The sequence below is a fragment of the Notolepis coatsorum genome, assembly GCF_963971535.1.
Source record: "Notolepis coatsorum genome assembly, chromosome: 3".
In the NCBI taxonomy this organism is placed as follows: Eukaryota; Metazoa; Chordata; class Actinopteri; order Aulopiformes; family Paralepididae; genus Notolepis; species Notolepis coatsorum.
The window spans coordinates 28429651-28452795 of NC_140167.1; the positions used below are offsets into that span (position 1 = coordinate 28429651).

The 23145-nt window shown below is 44.6% G+C and overlaps 1 protein-coding gene across 1 annotated transcript in view; it reads right to left on the reverse strand.

Annotated features, from left to right (window-relative positions):
• kiz (kizuna centrosomal protein) overlaps positions 1-23145 on the reverse strand; it is a 55633-nt gene that overhangs the window by 8096 nt on the left and 24392 nt on the right. Inside the window, exons 9-13 of the mRNA XM_084311133.1 lie at positions 18166-18316; positions 17193-17255; positions 13093-13197; positions 12791-12854; positions 1440-1486 (exon numbers count right to left, since the gene is read on the reverse strand). Coding sequence (XP_084167259.1) covers positions 1440-1486; positions 12791-12854; positions 13093-13197; positions 17193-17255; positions 18166-18316 — 430 coding nt within the window. The remainder of the gene's footprint in view (positions 1-1439; positions 1487-12790; positions 12855-13092; positions 13198-17192; positions 17256-18165; positions 18317-23145) is intronic.

The following is a 23145-nucleotide window of genomic DNA, read 5'->3' on the forward strand; positions in this document are numbered from 1 at the left end:
CCGTTGTTGAATCACTACTAAAGCGGCCGGTTAGCCCATCCATAACTCAAACAACAAGGGAGCCGCCCGACGTTGTTGTTCAATCACAACCCATCGCACTATTACTACCTCCAGTAACACAGCCTGACGTTAGTCCATCAACTAGCCTGCCAATCGGTAAGTAAAGTTTTAGCATCCATATTCTCATGACTTTTCAGTGTCTGATCCGACTGTGACCTATCGTGGTCTTAGCGCGCCGCTTATCAAGGTGACTAGTTGTGTTCAGCGGGACTATAGCCGATCAAGTATATAATGTATATATATATATATATATATAAGACGAGAGTGTAGTGTGTACGCAGACCAGAGGGGGGAGTGGAAGGGGGGGGGTATCGCTCTCGAGGACGGAACGGAGCAACTGTTCCTAATGAGAAAATTACCTTACTCTCTAGATAAGTAATCCCCAAGGTCTCTACATCACTTTGTGCTTCAAACGTGTCTCCTTGAGTAGTAGTTTACCACTGTAAAAGACGGAGCTCTTTCTGGGACGTGGACTTATGAAAGTCAATTATAAAATAGAATAGAATAGAAATACTTTATTCATCCCGAGGGAAATTTGGCACTACAAATCGCTCACAGTAAACATTTAAGTAGACAAAACAAATCACGAATAAAAAGAAAAATAAGCCTAAGAATAAAATACAGTCCGGGATATACATTTCCTGTTATGTATATACATTCTAATATAAAATCTACAGAAATCTACAGTAAGTGTACACAGTAAGTGTAATATTGAACAGTGTTGTTTCAAAAGTAAAAGTCCAGGAATATGGTAACTGTCACCCTGTGCTCAGTGATGCAGTGAGGCACAGTGATGCATTGTAAAGTCTGATGGCTGTCGGAATGAAGGACTTCCTGTGCCGTTCAGTGCTACATCTCGGAAGTCTTAGTCTAGCACTGAACGGGCTCTTTCTGTCAGCCAAGTCTGTGTATAGGCTTGGTCAGAAACAAGGTGCACGGTGGCAAGGACACAAACACAGACAATCAGCCTATCAACAATCAGCCTATCCACTGGCAACAGAGAGGCCACTGCGCGTGTTCTGCTGAGATGCAGCATCAGGGTTTCTTTTTCTTTGTTCTCATTGTATCAAAGGATTTAGATACAGATTCACAGCTATGTGAATCTATTTTAGCTTTCAGTAAAAAAAAATCTTTAGCCTCGAGGCCCTTTTTAATTTACTCCTTTCAAAAATAATATTTCAGTTTTTACATTTTAATGTATTCATATGGCTCATAGTACTCATGTGAATCACATTAATACACTCGTTTATTTCTCTCTTCTAAATTAACGTCCCCTTATGCGTCGGTTCGATGTAGGTCACGGTTTGTTCCTCAAATAATTACTTTGAGGTCGGAGGAAGACTCAAGGAATCTGAACGAATTTGAAATGTGAAACTCACCTTTTGATTGTACTGCAGATAGGGGCTTGCAGTTTGTCTTCTCTTTCCTTGAAACACAAAGACACAGTCAGTCGGTCCATTTTTTATTTTTTTTTATACCGTTCAAATAAATAAAAAACAATTCAAGGCGAGTTGATCAAAGAAACAAACTAATAAGGGGGTCAGGCACTTTTCAAACCTACACAAAGAAATAGTTTTCATTTCAGGCACAAAGACTTATTAAACCCATTTAATGTATGACATATATCGTGCCATTTAGGGTACCTTATGTATACTGCACCTGTGTATACTGTATACTTTACTTACTCATAGGATATATTCAGATTCTAAGTGTTCATTGCCCATATTTATTCTAACGTATAATATAACTGATAGGGCATACAGACCCTCATCTGCACCTTTGATTACACTGCTTACTTGCTCATATTCTTATATTCAGAGTTAATTATATTGTTTACACTGCTTATTTTGATCTTTACTATAGTTGTATTGCTTATATTTATGTCTTCTACTATTAGGATGCCCGTACCTGTACTCCCCCCGCCCCCCCTTCCCCACGCTGCTATGAAACCCGAATTTCACCAAGGGGATCAATAAAGGAATATCTTATCTTATCTTATGACTGAGAAAAAACACAAAAGAAAAACACATGACAGCTGATGAGAACATTGGCAGCACATTAGCTGAGAGAACGGACATGTGTAGAAATCATATCACGCACAGAAAGATACATCACCTTTCACTATTTTTACCTTTCTCCTTTTCACATTTGTGACAAATGTGTTGTGAGGACACCTATCTTTTGTCCCGGAGGAGGAGATTGGGTCACTAAGCCCAGACAGAAAGGGAACTTCCTTGACTCCTGTTCTAATGGCGCTGAAGGACTTCCACAGCGCCCTCTTTATTCACAAGTGGTCCAGAGCTGGGGTTGCCTGGTTCCCATAGCGTCGCTGATATCGCTATGTAAATGCATCACCCCCGAAAAGGCTTTGATCTACCTCGATGCATATGCAATAAGGCCCCCCCCCGTTTCACTTTTTAAAAGCCTCCTCTTCAATTTACATCATCACAGGGCCTATTCAAAGCCTCACAATATATCCCCATCATCTCCCAGGTTAGCATACATATCCATATGGCTCATTTGTTTGGACTCTACATATGGGAGCCGAGATGGGTTTCTTGGAGATGATTGGGGGGTGGGGGTGGCGCTGCACGGCAGAGTTTTTAGCAGATGAACACGAGCGCAAACAATCATGTTTTGTGTTCCTCCATCTGCATCAATTCAAACCTGCAACCTCTTTGATTGCCATCCTCCCAATCACCCTCATCTCTCTCTCTCTAGCCTCAGCCTTGACACATAATGACTATATACTGAGTATAATGTCCATATTATGGACAACATTACGTAGCTCCCGTTACAAAATATATATCTATATTGTCCTGCTTTTGTTTGCCACACAATATCGAGACATTATGTGAAAGAAATTAAAGGATGACACACCATTCCTGGCTGTGAGCAGATTGCTTTGCGATGCACCGTATGCATTCGTTCTATTATAATCACAGCCTTTATATTCACAGGGTAATAACGTTTCCTAAAGGATATTTGGATGATTTCTGAATAGCCAGCATCCTGAACCTCCAGGATTTCTTTTCTTTTTATATAAATGCTGTCAAGTCAATACAGAGGCATGTTAAGTAAGGCAAGGTCAGAAATAAGGTGCACGGTGGCAAGGACACAAACACAAACAATCAGCATATCGACAATCAGCCTATCCGCTGGCAACAGAGAGGCCACTGCGTGTGTTTTGCTGAGATGCAGGGTTGGGTTTGCCTGGTGTGGTCTTCACGAGCCACGACATCACAAAGACAAGGAGGTCCCAGGCATGCGCTTTCTAACACATTTCAAACTGGCACTGGTGACTCTTACTCTATATAGCATGGTTGACTCTTACTCTATATGGGTGAGTCTTACTCTATATAGCATGGTTGAGTCTTACTCTATATGGGTGAGTCTTACTCTATATAGCATGGTTGAGTCTTACTCTATATGGGTGAGTCTTACTCTATATAGCATGGTTGACTCTTACTCTATATAGCATGGTTGACTCTTACTCTATATGGGTGAGTCTTACTCTATATAGCATGGTTGACTCTTACTCTATATGGGTGACTCTTACTCTATATAGCATGGTTGACTCTTACTCTATATAGCATGGTTGACTCTTACTCTATATGGGTGAGTCTTACTCTATATAGCATGGTTGACTCTTACTCTATATAGCATGGTTGACTCTTACTCTATATGGGTGAGTCTTACTCTATATAGCATGGTTGACTCTTACTCTATATGGGTGAGTCTTACTCTATATAGCATAGTTGACTCTTACTCTATATAGCATGGTTGAGTCTTACTCTATATAGCATGGTTGACTTACTCTATATGGGTGACTCTTACTCTATAGCATGGTTGAGTCTTACTCTATATAGCATGGTTGACTCTTACTCTATATAGCATGGTTGACTCTTACTCTATATAGCATGGTTGAGACTTACTCTATATAGCATGGTTGACTCTTACTCTATATAGCATGGTTGACTCTTACTCTATATAACATGGTTGACTCTTACTCTATATGGGTGACTCTTACTCTATATAGCATGGTTGACTCTTACTCTATATAGCATGGTTGACTCTTACTCTATATAGCATGGTTGACTCTTACTCTATATAGCATGGTTGACTCTTACTCTATATAGCATGGTTGACTCTTACTCTATATAGCATGGTTGACTCTTACTCTATATAGCATGGTTGCTTAAAGGCCCAATCTCCCATCTCCACCTAATACCCAGCAACAGCAAAAGCTAATGGGGATCCTAAATAAACATAAACATAAAACAATTAATGCCAATATGACCTACAGTATAAATAAATAAATAAGCAAGATCATGTGCACATAGCAGAGGTGGCAAATATGAAAGAAAATTAAGATATATTTTACTATAATATTTACAAATTATGTTAATGTAAACCAACCTTTTTGAGCATATACATTCAAAATGGATGTTTAACTGTCGTTGAATGAAGATTCTGTGAGACTTTGTTTGTTCTACATTTAAATTCTGCAGTGAGGCTACGGTTTTGTTTATATCTATATTAACACATTGGGTGCCAACAACGAGAGTTGTTGGCCGCCATGCGTTGGTTGCCAATCACGAGATTTCTCGTTATTTAATCGTTATTTATTTTATTAGCGATATCCATTCATTTTTCATCCGTCCAGCCTGACATTATCATTGGGAATGGCTCTGAGTGCGAAAAGGGCAAATACCGCCCACTATCGTCTCCCGGATGGTAATGCAATCATTGGATTGGATTGAGTGAAAAAGTGCATCAGAGATAAACTCCGCCCCAGGGTTTCCCCATCTCTGGCAAGTAGTGTCGTGTTACCAGAGTCAGTGGCGAGGCTGGAAGCAGCTTGTTTTTCACAGATTGCACAACGTGTGTGTGTGGCGTTCGGCGCTGAGCGCGGCACGGATACATTATTTTTCAGACCGCTTTTGTATCGTGCATAAGAACACAAATACTCTCGATATTCTAGCGTTTATTTGAAAACTATTCATAAATCAGCCGGAAAATGACAACGTGTTTTGTGTATTCCAGTAAATGGCTATTTTCACGGATTTCTCTGGAATGACTAGAAATCTCAGAAACTATACTCGTATTCAAAACAGTATAATGTATGTATGTACTGATGAAAAAACAATCCGTTTCGTACATGTTGACTGCAAGCAAGTCATTGATAAGCGACGGGTGTATTAGACACATAGCCATAATTTAAGATATAGTTTATGCGTTCGCAAATGTGCTCGTCCTCCCATTCATTAACGTGGTGGCATTCAAGCGATAAATGGCCATATCCGGCTGGCAACCAATGTCTTAAGGATCGGGGCTTTTCACGAGAAATATTTCACTGAACTGTAATTATACACAAGAGATCAGAAGCTAGTCTACATGGCCATGCAGTCATTTTGGGGGGGGAGGTACAACCTTGGAGGTAAAATGTAATGAGAGTGAATTACAGTGAACGAGAAGCGTGCAGCGAGCCCCGCGTGCGAGCGTCACATTAAAGAGCGCTGCTGCGACGGCACGAGGAGACATAATGGTCCTGCAGAACTCTGGGAGCAGGCGACGTGTGGAACGAGGCTGCCTGCTACTTCTGTATTCAAAAATGACCTTTTCATCCATAATCACCTGTTTAAAGGAGTTAACAGATGAAGTATGGAAGTTGTTAAGGGAACGGCTAAATCGTCGGGGTGGGGGTAGTTCAGTTAAGGCAACCGTGTCTCTACTAGGCCCTGCACCAACAACAATACAGCAATAATCCATATGATTACTTCCTCTCTGCCTCAATAATGGCTGTTGGAGTAAATTGGGCTTTTCTTTTCGGGAACCCCCCCCCCCGGGGATGGGAACGGTCTATCAGCTGTTCCACTTCAGCCGGGTCTGATTTCAAGACAGAGTTATTACCATAGAGAGCCCCGGCCGGCTCTGACCCCTCCAATCTAATATTCCGTTTCCATAAACATTTATGCTGGTTCATCTTCGGCTGAGTTTCCCTTAATTGAGGCAATGATCTGAATATGTAAGACTGGGCCGGGCACTGTTTAGCAGGCTCCGGTAGTCAGAGGTGAATGTTATGTGTAAAATGATGCAAATTACAGTTATTGTAATGCCCCTCCTTTAGAGGGTGTCCCCCCCCCCCTATCTCCCTTTCTCTGGCTTTTGCAATTGTTTCATTTTGTTGTTTATTTTATGTTTCAACCGTTTTTGTGATTGCTATGCATACCTTTATGCACAATAGCATTACAATTATGTGATCATGTTCATGCATGTTACACATTCTAAGTTGACCAGAAAAGTGTTTTTTTTTACTTTTTTGGCTGATTTCCTTCAAAACCCCTCATTTCCTTTAATTTTGTCATGTTCTAGCTCACACCATAGTGATCATTTTGTCATGTTCTAGCTCACACCGTAGTGATCATTTTGTCATGTTCTAGCTGACACCATAGTGTTCATTTTGTTATGTTCTAGCTGACACCATAGTGACCGCCAGTGCAATATGCAACAAAAAGTACATTTTCTGAACAGAAAAACACACTATTCACATTGTACCTGAGGTGACAACACAAAGTTAAAATACCTGATAGATAGCAGAGTAAGGACACAATAGACATCTTCTACAACAAATAACATAATAAGAATAGTATTTCCTTGTATAATATTAGTGTATAATAGTCAATAGTATCAGAGTATAGCACACTCACATAACAGTCAACAGAAAGGCCTAATATTATATGATCAACTGGCCATTTCCTATGGCAAGGATTTGTTGTTATAATTTGGGGCAAAGTCCCTTCGATTCCTGTGAGTTCAAAGGTCACAAGAGGCTCACGCCAGAGGTTGTAAATACAGAGAAACCGCCCGCTAACCAAACTGTTTCTATTTTTTTTAAATACAAAACCAACGATTTCGTTTATCAAACTGCATTGCTCGTGCTGAGTGACTGGCTTCAAACCCTACTTCTGTCAGTAAGTGAGCGCATGAGAGGAACAGGGAAGACGTGCCCCTAAATGAAAGGGACGATGGATTACATGGATAATATGATGCACATAGCTTCAAATTGATGAGATTGTCTGGCAGCAGGATATGGAGTTCCAGACTGAGCGGGATTGAGCGGAAGTTAATTTGACTGAATTACATATCTCACGTCATGCTGTACGCATCCGACAACGGACGAGGTGGGTCTGAAGTAGTGCAGAAATGATAGGGGTGAGTGGGGGAAAAAAAGAAAACACGGGTATTTTCTCCCACAAATTTGAATGTGCGTAACAATCATTATGTAAGGTGACGCGTGACGAAATGTTCAATTGTGCCATAAACTACATTATCTACCCCGGTCCTAGTCGCAGGGTGCACGAGTTCTATGCATAAACACGACGCCGCGCCAGGCCGGCGTAACGACTCCGCCGGGGCTTGCTCTAATTTGCGGTACTATTTCGTGAAAAAACATACTAGGATGGTATCTATTACATACATACATGTACATACATACATACATACAGAGACCTATATCCCATAGTGCACCGCAGCCTGCTGCTCTTTCGTACCAAACTAGAACGCCGTCCTTTCATCCGGCGTTTATGAAAAGACCGCCAGGTGCGGACCGACATTTGATTTGATTAGACCACGTGATTTACTTATCGTTTAGTCTAGGAGTCACATTGTAAAAGAGTGCTGCTTCGGTCTGGGGGACGGGGGACAGGGGAGGGACAGGGACAGGGGACGCTTACCCAGCATTTCATATGGACTCCAGCCTGACAACAGGGCGCTGCTTTTATTTACCCCGACTTTTTTTTTTTAAGCTCCCGCCGCCCACACAAAAATGCTAATAGCACAATAGCACTCTAGTGCGGCGGAGCTCGTCTAAAGGTAAAGGGAGACCCGTCACCTCATCATTCCCATCAACTCCTACTCCTTTCCCGGCGGTGACCCCACAGAAACATTGTTTAGGCTCTGTTTAGATGTTCTCTAACAAGGCTGAATTTGTACCAGGACGCAGGCACTCAAGAGGGGGCCCGGCAGTGAGGGAGAGGCAACTGGAAGCATTCATCAACTCTACCGGGCGGCTCTCTAACATGTGAGTGCTCTCTGCTGGCCGTGAGGGGGTACTGCGCTTCTCAGAGCTGCAGAGCCACTCTGCCGGTGATTTCGACACAGACACACAATCCTCCTTACTGGAACACAGGGACACTGAGGCCTGTTTGCAGGGTAGGTCATTCAACTAATGGCATGTTATTTTATTTATTATTATTATTATAAATTTTTTTATAACAAAGGCTATCGTAAGATTACCTATGCAAAATCATAAATATTTGGATAAGAGTGACACCAATTTATTTTTTATTTATAATACAATTTTTACCCTATAACTACAACGAGATGGAGATATGTAAATGGTACTAAAATTACAACAACAACAATGGACTTAACCTGACTTTCCTCCAGACCGGGGCTACTGACGGTCTCCTGGTCCACCGTGTTAAAGAGGAGACAGGAGCCAGGAGGTAGAGTGACCTCCTCTGGTTGGAGCCTCTAAATGCGGTCTGCCAACGTCTACAGTCACTCCCCCCTCGTTCTCTCCTCCAGCCCCATTAACCAGACCAGCCTCTCCCCTCCAGCCCCACCTGGACAAGCGAGGAGTTGCACCAAGACACAACCATTCTACACATCTACAGCACAGTGAGGAAGTGTGTTGGGAACGTCAGGCGAGGTAGTGATTTTGAAGGTATGGATCTAGGTAGTGATTTTGAAGGTATGGATCTAGGTAGTGATTTTGAAGGTATGGATCTAGGTAGTGATTTTAAAGGTATGGATCTAGGTAGTTATTTTGAAGGTATGGATCTAGGTAGTTATTTTGAAGGTATGGATCTAGGTAGTTCTTTTGAAGGTATGGATCTAGGTAGTTATTTTGAAGGTATGGATCTAGGTAGTTATTTTGAAGGTATGGATCTAGGTAGTTATTTTGAAGGTATGGATCTAGGTAGTTATTTTGAAGGTATGGATCTAGGTAGTTATTTTGAATGTATGGATCTAGGTAGTGATTTTGAAGGTATGGATCTAGGTAGTGATTTTAAAGGTATGGATCTAGGTAGTTATTTTGAAGGTATGGATCTAGGTAGTTATTTTGAAGGTATGGATCTACAGTAGGTAGTGATTTTGAAGGTATGGATCTAGGTAGTGATTTTGAAGGTATGGATCTAGGTAGTGATTTTGAAGGTATGGATCTAGGTAGTGATTTTGAAGGTATGGATCTAGTTAGTGATTTTGAAGGTATGGATCTAGGTAATTATTTTGAAGGTACACCGTAAATTTTACTCGGTTTGAGTAAAATGTACTCAGTTTGAGTAAAATTTACTCTGCGAAATTTACTGTGTATGGATCTAGGTAGTGATTTTGAAGGTATGGATCTAGGTAGTGACTTTAAAGGTAGGGACCTACTTTCACAGGATATTTTAGTTTTTGTTTCAGGCTTATAGGCACATGTTCAATGTGGCCATGTTGTCCCTGTTCTATGTCCATACTGGAAGTGCGTCTTCAGGTCTTACTCTTTGTCTACTGATTGTCTAAGTTATAATCATATTTGACATTATTATATACAGATCTGTTGAGTTTGTACGCATTTCTCTACTATGTTTGGAGTTGTAATACCATCTCTCTCGCCGTCTCTTTGTCTAGTTACTGTCTCTCTGTCTGCCCCCCCCCCTCCTCTCTCTCTCATTCTGTGTTCCTTACCCTCCCCTCGCTTTCTTCCAACTCCTGTCCCCCTCCCTCCGCCCAGTGAGCTGTCAGAGATGCCACACACATCGCCTCCCCCAGCCTCTCCTCCACGGAGAGAGAGAGAGAGAGAGAGAGAGAGAGAGAGAGAGAGAGAGAGAGAGAGAGAGAGGGGGCCAACTTGTGATTATGACTTGGTTGTCTGGGACTGATTGGAGGGCGAATGCCTGAGCACATCCTGTTGTCCGAGGTAGCGCTGCAAACCGCTAATTGTCAAGTCAAGGTTTTTGTCAAGCGGGGGACGGGGCACAGCGAACACCGGATGATGACCGGACTGCTCAGTTGCTCAGCACATGTGTTTAAAGCACTGTTTTTTTTGTCATCGTTGTTTCCCTAAGATCAAAAACAGGGTAAAATAAAAAAGTTAAAAAAATATTGATAATAATAATAAAAAAAAATACCAGAAATAAAGCAGAAAGGAGTGGCGTCTGAAATGCCTACAGTAGAAGGAGGAAGACAATGATTCCTGGCGGGAGAGGAAGCAGAGGCATGCACCGGCGTACAAAGGAGGAACAAGTGGTCTTTACATGGAGTGCAGCTGCTTATTAAGACTCACTCCTTCGCACGTTATTCCTTTCATCCCCACTCAACCACAAAGTGATTCTGCTTTCACAACTCGACAAAGGCAGCAAAAAGATTTCTAATGGACAAATCCTTCATAAATGTTGCAGATCAGTCCCCGCTTCCCCGCGATTTATAATACAATAAACACGCACATTCTGTGAGAGTATCTGGCTGAAAAACCACTGTGTGGGAGAAAGCTGGAAAAAAAGAGAGAAAGAGAAAAAGAGAGAAAAAGAGAGAGAGAGAGAACAGATTATGAAAGACCCCAATTCTCTCCAAATCCATAATAGTGAAATGAGCACATATAAATGTGTTAAGAGTATCTCTTTGCATCTTGTATAGACTGCATGTATTTAATCTGTAAAGCTTATTAAGGCCCTAGTCATTGCTATGCAAAGCAGCACCCAGTGCTTTTCTCTCTCTTTTCAGCCGAGTGCAGTGTTTGGCCAATAGGACTGGCCCCCCGCCTCTCCTTCTGCATTCAGAACATGCAACATTTGCACAATGTATCTCTCAAAGGCCCCTGAATAGAGGGCCTTAATACTCATGTAAACAACTGCAAACCAATTACTTAATGAATCGGGCCCACACATAATGAGGAGCCACACAAAGGGCTATAAATGCATTTTTTGCACCAAAGCCTGTGCTTTAAACTACAATCCCCCGGCTGTAGTCTGGGCTTAACTGGCAAATCATAATTATTGTCTAAGACAACAGAGTCCAGCTCCGTCCTCCTTTTGATGTCAGTCATCAGCTCGCTGACAAAAAATAAAGCAAATAATTAACAAGTATGGAGGAGAGGGGGAGAGGAAAATATAGGAGGATCAGAGAAGAGAGAGAAAGAGAGACAGAGAGAGAGAATGAGAGGGAGGTAGAGAAAGAGAGAGGAGGTGAAAGGAAGACAGAGCGAGTAAGAGATAGAGAGAAAGAGAGAGAGACAGAGAAAGAGAGAGGGGGGTAGAGAAAGAGAGGGGGAAAGGAGAAAGGAATACAGAGCGAGTAAGAGAGAGAGAGAGAGCGATAAAGAGAGAGAGAGACAGAAAGGAGAAGCAGGGAGAGAGCATGCTGCAGTGTTATGCTGCCGTTCAAGTGCAGAGCTTCCAGACCACTTGTAGAAGCAATAAAGCGCAAGAAGTGACTGTGGTAAGTGGAGCGCTTTAAACGTAAGCGTCCAGGAGACGTAGAAGAAAGGAAAAACAGAGGGTGAAATAGTGAGTCCAGAGAGAGAGAGAGAGGCTTGATGGTGACCAGAAGATCTCAGAACCCTCCTACCCCTCTAGCGAGTGTCAGGCATGCGTAACTACTCATTAGTCCCATTTGGTTTATGTACACAACCGGCCGCCTCATCAGCCTCACCAATGTTCTCTTCGTTCTCTGTTAAATTCCCCCCCCCCCCCTCTCCCCTCTCCCCTCCTCGGGTTGTGTTTTTATCACCTAAGCCGCGTGCCTCCCGTGTGACCTAATGACGGGGAGCCGGGGCGCCATCCGAGAGGGTCTGGCGCTGAAATTGGCTCATGTTTATTAACGAGGGCGGTCGTCGGTGGCTGGCGGTGGCAGACATCAGCGGTCGCTGAGCGCCCCACAATAGAGCCGGCCCATTATGCCCTCTTCCCCGGGCTAATAGGCAGACTGGGCGAGCCCCGCCGGCCTGGCCGGGGAGACGCAGACTTCAGGCCCTAATGTCAGCGTGGTGCCCGGTAATCACATGAAATCAGAGAAGATTATTCCTCATAACGTTTACCCAGCCATTACCGGGGGCCCAAATAGGCTCGCGGTGAAGAGGGCGCTCTGAGGACCTGACGTGCAAATCGCACATTTGATGAAGTCGTGTTGATATTCAAATGGCGAGAGAGAGAGAGACACGGCGTTAGCCTCCGCCGAGCGATTTGTCGTTAGATGTTCTTCTCCGACCCTCTCGGGGCACTGATTTGGAGCGGCCTACAGTAAATGCGGTTCAAGGACGAACAATGAAGGATGCTCGCCGACGCCGCCACTCGAGTCTCCTTCTTCCAAAACAGTTTGTCTCTGATTCTCTTCTTGACTTTATCGGTTTGCACTCTCAGGATGAGCCTTGAGACGGTGAGGTTTCAACTCTTGGTTCGTCTTTTCCAGCAGCTGTTTTTTTGGGTTTTGATTCCTGAAACCTGGTGAACTCTGCAAATAGCAGGAAAGAGGGACTTTGGGTGAGTGAGTGGGTGGGGGGGGGGGGCTTTTGTCTTTGTGCACGAGTTAATGGGTGGAGCCCCCTTGATCTTATGGAAATGAATGGGGAATCATGAGAGCGGCCATGCAAATGTACATCAACCACTTTGGTGTCTGGTGGCCCATTTCCTGCGACCCCTGCTGAAAAAAGAAAAAAGAAAAAAGAAAAAAGAAATGTTCTTACCGAGGGTCTTGATGTGAGGAGTGCTTGTCCCTCCCAGAGTCCACTTCATGGTCCTCGTTTATTCCTTAAAAGAGCAAACATGGCCAGATCAAACCATTTGATTTGGGCATCTAATTAGAAGCTAACCTAGAATGCATATCCTTATGCTGGCTTATGGCGAGACGCTGAGAGCGATGACCTTTGACCCTCATTCAGAGAACCAGCTACGTGGGGATTTTTTTTTATGGGCCAGGGAGACATATGGCCAGTGTTGACCAATGGTTAGGCTCCAGTGGGTCGTCTGGCGAGGGGCCTTCTCTTACCTGACAGACCATTCTCCTCCTCCTCCTCCTCCTCCTCCTCCTCTCCAGAACTCGGCAACCTCTCCCGCGTGGCCGATTGTTTAAGCAGCTGATATGCTTTTGTCTCTGTTCAAAGACACACACACGCGCACACACACACACACATGTCCCAGTCAAATATTTGCTTAAGACCTAGGTTTCCAACTTTCAGAGGTCTCTGTGTTTGGTGAGACGACACGCTCCAGTGGCTGAGAGTCTTCTCTGCGTGGCACAGAGCGGCTGAAAACACTGCACTGGCTCAGCTAAGCTGTTGATTCAAGCCAGGCGTACACAGCTCCAGAGTTTCCACGAGAAGTGCTAATCATCCTCTCACATGATCTCAGCATCCTTTACCAGGTTGTTGTTGTTGTTTTAAAGACACTCGTAATGACACTGGAGTAGGTGTCATTATTTGACAAGTGCAACACAGGCTGCGTGACACTTGTGATGTCAACGGTGGGGTGACATCACAAACGGTGCGGTGACATCACAAACGGGCGGTTGTCTTGAGACGATGGCGGCATCACAACACGGCAAGTCGAAGGCAGCGTCTTCCTCTGCGACTCTTAACATATTGGGCGCCAGCCATTATCCTTATCCTTGTAGCTAACGTGCCAGGGCCCTCATTCATCAACGTGCCGTGGAAAGTGTTCTATTTCCACACGTAAGCACAGAATGTAGAATCAGTGCATGCACAGAAGAATTGGGATTCACCACACGTGCGTACGCAGGTTCTACGCACACCTGTCATGATGAATATGACTTTGATCCTACGTTTGAGCTCGTGCACTGTTTTAAGTATTTGCATACCAGAACCGCCCCGATTAACCATATACGGTAATGGAATACCCCCATGAAATGTGGAAAAATGGACTAAGCCGAGGGAAGCGTGTTATGAGAACGGTGATGTCGGATATGATATCTATTAACCATTGCTGCCTGGGCAGCGCAAACACTAATAAAGACCGTGCTGGAATATGACTGCCTTTTCCCGTGTTGTTTGATTAATACCCAGGGATTAAAGTTCTCCTCAATTTTATTCCAAATCGCGATGGATTTTCCGTCAATTTTCTACCTGCTGCATATGATTTCTAGAGGCATACTACAATCTATTTTGATGTCAGTATTGGGTAGCCTATATAAACAATAATACGAGAGCATATACAAGAACAATGAATCTCACTGCATGTATGATGTAGCCTGCCTTTCAATACATGAACTTGAATCCCATCATGTTTGTGTGCGGGACTCACAAGGCTGTTGTCACAATGGGTGGTACCGGTACAGTAATAACAGTCCACACAATATCACGATGGACCATGCCTTAGCCTATGTTCTATTAGGACATGATCTGTGACGACAAATGTTCTAGAATGTTTGATTGAGGTATCATACTCTGACAGCATGCCTATGATCAACAAAAACGCGAACTTGAATCCCATCATATACATAGTCTGTCCACTATCTGGTGTCATTGCAATGCATTTTTTATTCTTTCTTATACAGTAAAAAGGGGGAAGAACACTATATCGTGGGTGTTCATATGACTTGTATTCTGCTTACAGCTTCGAAATTCCACTTGTTTCGTTTAACGTAAAGCCTTTTAAATATAATCAAAACGTTCCCGTGTTTCTGCGGTCTGTGCGCAAAATAATAACAAGTTGAGCTACGCGGAGTACACCCCGTATAGTACACCCCGTATATTCCCATAACGCTATATGAACCATGCTGCATTCATTCTGAGAGAAAGATCTATTATTCCAAATGCTATTTATAGGGTTTTGACCATAATTACACTACTGTTGCTATTTTACAATGAACTATAATGAATTACAGTTCTTACAGAACATGCCAGTGTTGAAACTAATGCACAGAAGCTCATTTCCTTGTTGTAATAATATATTCTACCACTGGGCGTCAGCTAAGTGTGCTCCGAGCTGTGCGTAGACATAAGCACGAAGTCAAGTTCAAGTTGAAATTGATGAATCCCACTCTTTGCTTAGAAATGGTCGTAAGCACAGGTTAAGCACAAATCTGTGCGTAAGACACGTTGATGAATGAGGGCCCAGGTTTCCATAGCCTACTTTCACTGTGCGTCACTATGTTTGGAGAGCTATATCTATATTCTATATTATAGCTATGGAGACAATACTATGGTCATTTGACAGTGACTTTCTTCCGTCGAACATGCAAAAAAAGAGAAAAAAATGTCATGCTTATGCTTTGATGGCCAGTAACGGCATTAGTTTTGAAAACCACACACGCTGATCAGCTGGATCGATATGAAAACATCGTTGGATCAAGCTGAAATTGATGTCAGATAGTCCTTACCTTTGATCAGGGTTATTCCAAAAAGAATATTCCAATTGTCTGATCGCGATTTCCAGTATTGGTGTCCATCTGGTCCCAGACATAATTTGGCACAACTTATGGATAGAGTGTGCCAGATGCGTCTAAATTCAGCGCCCGGAGGGGTTTAAGTGTAACACGCGGTGAGATATAAGGTTTCAAAGGGTGGGCGACACTGCCACCTAGCAGGATGCGGCTGGTATTGCACTTTGGCGATCTCAGAATAATTTCCTATGGTAACACAGAGGTCAGTGGATGAATAATGAATAAAAATATTGAATAAAAGAAAAAACGACCAAAACCCGAGATATCTCGGGTCTGGCGTCCAACGCATGGCGAGTTAACCCGAGATAACTCGGGTCTGGCGCCGAAAGTGTTAAGTGAATTCGAACACTTTCAACCGGGGTCGGGGAGAACGATTTCACGTTTTTAACCATCCCCTAAAGATGGAGTGACATTTTACACGTCAATTTCAAGCATCTGTCCACTCGTTGTGCTACACGAGGCTCTCTGCTTTTATTTTAAGAAGAAAAAACAAAAGGGCGGTCAGGTGGCGTAGCGGAGATTGCGTTCGTCACCAACACCGGAGACGCTGGATTCGCCTGTTCGAATCCAGCTCACAGCTCCAGCGTTGTCACCAGCTTGGCTGGCCGTTCACACTAATACAATTGGTAGTATTAGAGGGTGGGAAAGCTGGCGGGGTGGGTCCGGGTCATTGTAAACAGCGACTCCTACAGTTCGGTCGGGGCACCTGCTCAGCGCGGATAGGATCTAAGGGGGGTAGTGTGATCCTTCCACACGTTACACCCTCTTAGTGAGAGTCTGCGCTGCCAGGTGAAAAGAAGCGGTTGATTGGCTAGACGTGTGTCGGAGGAAGCACGTGGTAGCCTCCACTCTCCCAGACCGACTGTGGGGGGTAAGTGCGCAGCGACCAGGAAGGGGATTGGGAATTGGCATAACGACTAACATTGGGATGGGAGAAAATCGGAGGAAAAAGGAGGGGGAAAAAGATTAAAAACAAAAAAAAAAAAAAAAAAATATATATATATATATATATATTGTACCTGGCTGTACGTGCACAGTGTATGGCAGCCATTACTAGGAGTTTCAATGGCACAGTAAGTGTCCCACTCTAAGGTCCCTGGAAGAAGCTTTTAGTCATGTTTGTATATGGAACTAAACTGGTTATGGCCCTTTCCCCTCTCTTTTGATTAGCTACAGCGATTGGAAACTGGACTCATTTTGCCGGCCGTGCACCTTAGGGGATGCTGCCACATGAAGAACCCAGTGGGAAATCTGATAGCCAAGTGTAATGTAGCATCGCTTTACATTTCAGACGCTTTGTGTACGCCAGGGCGCTTTTTCACATCTTGCCTTTTTCAAGTCCAGCCATGCCGGAGCATTGTTTAGAAGATAATGAGAACCAATGACAGATCTCTCGCGCTCGCACCCCGGCGTCCCCACAATTAAAGCGGCCGCATTATGCCGGGATCTGCAAATTATCGCTTTTTTCTCTCTCAGACCGGTGGGCTGAAAAACAGGGCCGGTCTTTTTCTGGGAGATAATTAGAGGACAAGCTCGGCTCTTCAGGTGGGACCTTGACCCCGGATTCACCTTGATCATCCTGCCTCAGCCTCGGCGTAAAAAGAGCCCATTATTCACCGCTGTGGGAAGAACACAAACCACGACACGGGGATAATGTGAATGCCGGGGCTCCGGTGCTGCCTTTTTACCTCTAATAGGAATACTTTCCACAGGGCTTTCGTCCTGCCTGTCCTCTTCAGCACTTTGTAGTTCTGGAAGAAAGAGAAGCCCATAGTGAGAACCCGTAGCAGGGAGGCAGAGGAAGGGGATGGGAGAGTGTGTGTGTGTGTGTGTGTGTGTGTGTGTGTGTGTGTGTGTGTGTGTGTGTGTGTGTGTGTGTGTGTGTGTGTGTGGGGGGGAGGGGGGCTTTCTTTAGCTCTGAATAGAGGGCCCTATGTAGGCTGGAGCTGTGGGGGACTCATACGAAAGGCCTATGGGGAAAGTGATTTCTTTCATACAAGGGCAGAGTTTCATCTCTGTGGTAGCGATGGCTCTCAAGAGATGGTGGCAGTCTATAATTGTCCCCGTTCTCCGTCCCTCTCTCCGTGATACAGTGCAATTACTGACTTCTCTCATCCTGGAATGTTGGAGAAACTTGTGGCAATCTACCAATGACAATACCATGACAACACAAAGAGTTGCCTCTGTCGCACACTAATGGTCCTGTAAGCTAGTGTATGTATTGCATAGAGGTGTTTATAGAGATGACTCACACCGGCTGGCTGAAGGTAAAGTTGATTAGATTCACTATGTCATTGATAATATGCCTAGGCTAACTAAACTAAAACTGTACTAAAACTAAACAAAAAAAATTTATAATAATAATAACAGCATTTTTATTCCCATTTTGAGAGGTTGATCAAACAAAGCATTCTTACATAATATAATGTAAAATACACTACTATTGACCATTATTCATTTCACACGGTGGCCATTTTGCCATTATGTCATGCTCAGGTTGAGATTCCTTTACACCCTGGGTGGGAACAAGGTGGAAAGGAATCTCAATATGTCCGCCATGTGATTATGGTCAATCGCTGACTAATCAATGACCAAGGGCCAGATACTGTAGTTCAATAAGGACACGATACGCTGTAATATCCTGTAATGTGTATCAGTGACCTTGCAAGCTGTGGTCCTCCTCTGGCCCGGCAGACTGCAGCTCTCCCCTGTCCTCCAGCAGAGAGGGCGGACTCTCCCCCTCCTCCTCCTCCTCCTCTGAGGGGCTCTCCTCACTGGACCAGCACAGAAGTGTCCTCACCAGCTCTTTGGCCTGCGAGCAGCACAAATTAAAACCACACTCTAATTGCTCCCACATTGTGAAGGAAGCGTCAAATTGAACTCCTGCCGATTAGGCAAGTCATTTACTCCGGCCCGCGCTCGCCGAGCCGCCCACCGCGCTGCGCGTTCAAACGTTGAGGGAAAATAACTTCAAATTCTCTCTCCTTTAACGAAGAAAGAAAAAAAAAGATTATTTCTCTCTCGCAACACTTTCTCTCCTGCCCCCCCTCCCCGCCTCTCTCTCTCTCTCTCTCTCTCAATCACACTTTTTTTCTCTCTCTCACACTCCTCTCATCCATGAGATTAGAGGAGCGTATAGAGAATGCAATCACCCTGGCGTTAATGTGCAACGCGTTCCAGATATCTCCTCTCTTGGCTGAGAGGACTGAGACAACCTCTCCAGCTCAGGGTTTTATCTCTGGGGAGATGAGGATACACAATTAAGAGGAGCTGTTCCGTGTGATGAGGAGCAGGGAGATGCCTCACGCCGATTCCCCCCCCCCCCCCCCCCCCCCCGCCGTATCAAACCCAGCCCATCTCTCTCTTGTCATCAAAGAGCGCCTCTCAGCCTCAGATGGCCATTTGCGACTTTTCCTCTTTTTTTGTACGAGTGCTAATATGAAGGTTGATGATCAGGCGGATCTTCCGCAGGCGACTAACTTTAAGAACAACGGCGGTTGTTATCGTCAGGTCGCCGCCGAGGGTGACGGCGTCTGCAGGCGCTTTAATTTCCTGAGAGGAGGGTGAAGACACGCCAAAAGAAAACACCAGCGCCGATCTGATCGTGCCACTTAGTATTTGACTCAGACGCCGTACGCAATCACAACTATCCTGATCCTTGTTGCTGATGTCGCCCCCCCCCCCAGCCATGGGCCCGAGGGCTCTCTCTCTCTCCTTCCTTCTCTCTATCTCTCTCTCGCCTGCATTTTAAATATCAATGAATGCAACTGTTGGTACTTGAATATTCAAAGGGCCTCTCTGAGAGCGTGCATGCGAGCTGCATGCTCCCATTTGTCAGAGTGGCCGGGCTCTGTGGCAAGACGTGAATGGAGATTTCTGTTTGCTCTTGTGTGTGTGTGTGTGTGAGAGTGAACGAGAGTAAGCTGTCGTATGAGAGGAAAGAGGGGAGAGAGAGAGAAGGAGGGAGAGAGAGAGAAGGAGGGAGATAGAGAGAAGGAGGGAGATAGAGAGGGAGATAGAGAGAGAGAGAGAGAGAGAGAGAGAGAGAGAGAGAGAGGAGAGAGAGAGAGAGAGAGAGAGAGAGAGAGAGAGAGAGAGAGAGAGAGGGGAAAGGTTTGCACTCAGGCCCTTCCTGGTGTACTTGTGCACGATGATGGAGATGGCGGCACCTCTCCTCCCGTTGTCAGTTGATATTTTCAAGAGGCTCTACAGGCCGCCTGCCTCAGGGACGTGACGACGAGACGTCGAATAAACACAAACAAAACAAAACCCAAGAATCCGCGTCCTTTTGTGGAACTAGTCGAAAGCGCATCAGCATTCGTCAAATGGCAGATATAGACGGGATGTCCTTTGCGATTATTTAGTTTCGTTCTCATTGAACGTGGCAACCAGGACGGAATAGGGGGATGCCAGATACTAGGTTACAGTAGGGAGAGAGGGTGGGAAGATAGGTTACAGTAGGGAGAGAGGGTGAAAAGATAGGTTAGAGTAGGGAGAGAGGGTGGGAAGATAGGTTACAGTGGGGAGAGAGGGTGGGGAGATAGGTTACAGTAGGGAGAGAGGGTGAGAAGATAGGTTACAGTGGGGAGAGAGGGTGAGAAGATAGGTTACAGTAGGGAGAGAGAGGGTGAGAAGATAGGTTACAGTGGGGAGAGAGGGTGAGAAGATAGGTTACAGTAGGGAGAGAGGGTGAGAAGATAGGTTACAGTAGGGAGAGAGAGGGTGAGAAGATAGGTTACAGTGGGGAGAGAGGGTGAGAAGATAGGTTACAGTAGGGAGAGAGAGGGTGAGAAGATAGGTTACAGTAGAGAGAGAGGGTGAGAAGATAGGTTACAGTAGAGAGAGAGAGGGTGGGAAGATAGGTTACAGTAGAGAGAGAGAGGGTGGGAAGATATGTTACAGTAGGGAGAGAGGGTGGGAAGATAGGTTACAGTAGAGAGAGAGGGTGGGAAGATAGGTTACAGTAGAGAGAGAGGGTGGGAAGATAGGTTACAGTAGGGAGAGAGGGTGAGAAGATAGGTTACAGTAGGAGAGAGGGGTGAGAAGATAGGTTACAGTAGGAAGAGAGGGTGAGAAGATAGGTTACAGTAGAGAGAGAGAGGGTGAGAAGATAGGTTACAGTAGAGAGAGAGGGTGGGAAGATAGGTTACAGTAGAGAGAGAGGGTGGGAAGATAGGTTACAGTAGAGAGAGAGGGTGAGAAGATAGGTTACGGTAGGGAGAGAGGGTGAGAAGATAGGTTACAGTAGAGAGAGGGGTGGGAAGATAGGTTACGGTAGGGAGAGAGGGTGGGAGATAGGTTACAGTAGGGAGAGAGGGTGGGAAGATAGGTTACAGTAGGGAGAGAGGGTGGGAAGATAGGGTTACAGTGGGGAGAGAGGGGTGGGAAGATAGGTTACAGTAGAGAGAGAGGGTGGGAAGATAGGTTACAGTAGGGAGAGAGGGTGGGAAGATAGGTTACAGTAGGGAGAGAGGGTGGGAAGATAGGTTACAGTAGGGAGAGAGGGTGGGAAGATAGGTTACGGTAGGGAGAGAGGGTGGGAAGATAGGTTACAGTGGGGAGAGAGGGTGGGAAGATAGGTTACAGTAGAGAGAGAGGGTGGGAAGATAGGTTACAGTAGGGAGAGAGGGTGGGAAGATAGGTTACAGTAGGGAGAGAGGGTGGGAAGATAGGTTACAGTAGGGAGAGAGGGTGGGAAGATAGGTTACGGTAGGGAGAGAGGGTGGGAAGATAGGTTACAGTAGGGAGAGAGGGTGGAAGATAGGTTACAGTAGGGAGAGAGGGTGGGAAGATAGGTTACAGTAGGGAGAGAGGGTGGGAAGATAGGTTACAGTGGGGAGAGAGGGTGGGAAGATAGGTTACAGTAGGGAGAGAGGGTGAGAAGATAGGTTACAGTAGAGAGAGAGGGTGGGAAGATAGATTACAGTAGGGAGAGAGGGTGGGAAGATAGGTTACAGTAGGGAGAGAGGGTGGGAAGATAGGTTACAGTGGGGAGAGAGGGTGGGAAGATAGGTAGGTGCACGCATAGTCATAGTACCCTTGAATGAGTGCTCCTGCCAGAGTCCTCAGGGTATTCTTGTTTACCAGAGAGGAGATCCGGTACAAGAATCTAGTTCGTTGGTTGACTTTTTTTATTACATTGGATGCCATTTTGTCACAGGAAAGATTTGCCTCTAGGATGGAACCCAGGTAGGTAATTTCGTCTTTCCTTGTGACAATATTGTCACCCACTGTAACTGAGAAGCCGTCGGTCTTGCTGAGTTTGTTATTTGAACCGAAGAGAATGGACTCTGTTTTGCCCATGTGTAATGATAGTTTGTTATCAGCGAGCCATATGCAGATTTTGCCTAGTTCCGTGCTGAGGGTTTTTTCAACCTGCAATTTGTTCTTGTCAGAGACCAGCAGGGCTGAGTCGTCCGCAAACAGGAACAAGTTGCAGTCACAGGCTGACGACATGTCATTTGCATAAATTAGGAAGAGTAGCGGTCCTAGTATGCTTCCTTGTGGAACACCACAGCTCACTGTGAGGGGGGGGGATAGAGTACCGTTTACCTCTACCATCTGTTCTCCTCCCCTCCAGGTAGGATTGCATCCAGCTCACTGATAGGCTATCAAAACCAATTGCTTTTAGCTTGTCCATTAGAATGGAGTGATTGACAGCTGTTCAGCTTGAACTCATTGACCTGCAGTCTGATTCACTACTGAAAGAGCACTTTAAGTCAGCATCACTGCTAGAGTTCTACTCTGCTCTCAAGGAGAACTTTCCAAACATGAGGAGACATGCTCAGAAGATGTTGGTTCTCTTTGGATCCACCTACATATGTGAACAGACATTCTCAGTCATGACGTTTACCAAGTCCAGGTACAGATCCTCTCTCACTGATGAACATCTGTCAGTTGTGCTTCGCATCTCCACCTCAGACATTCAACCTGACTTTGATGGACTTGTTAAAGCTCAAAAGAGACTGGATTTCTCACACTGAATGAAAAAAAAAACACTAAAATGTGGAATTACAACAAGTGAAATGGGACACATGATATATATTTTTTTTTGCACAGTTCTGAAAACATTAAATGTTTAATATAGGCATGTAAAGTCAAAAAGGTTACAAAACTGGGACACTTTTCTTTACACAGTTACACAATTCAGTCACATGTCTTGTTTATTTTGGCTACAAAGATGATGTGATGTCTTTAGAAAGCTAAGAAAATCCTTGTTTCAATAGTAGATGAAACTCAAAATGCCCTTTGTTATTAATGTGACTGAAAATGAGTTAAATGTTTCACATTTTGTTTATCATTTTGGAAATTCTATTTGAATAAATGATATTTTTGAAAGCTAACCTCACCTTTTAATTGCCAAATAATAACATACACTCTTACCAGCTGTCAAAACAATGCCATTTACTGCTTTTTATATAGAAATAAAATGTATATTATGCATAATTGAGTTCGGAATTTTGGCCCGGCCCTCCAAAACAGAGGACGGTCAGAACCTTACAGAGGACCATCAGAACCTTACAGAGGACCATCAGAACCTTACAGAGGACCATCAGAACCTTACAGAGGACCACCAGAACCTTACAGAGGACGGTAAGAACCTTACAGAGGACCACCAGAACCTTACAGAGGACCATCAGA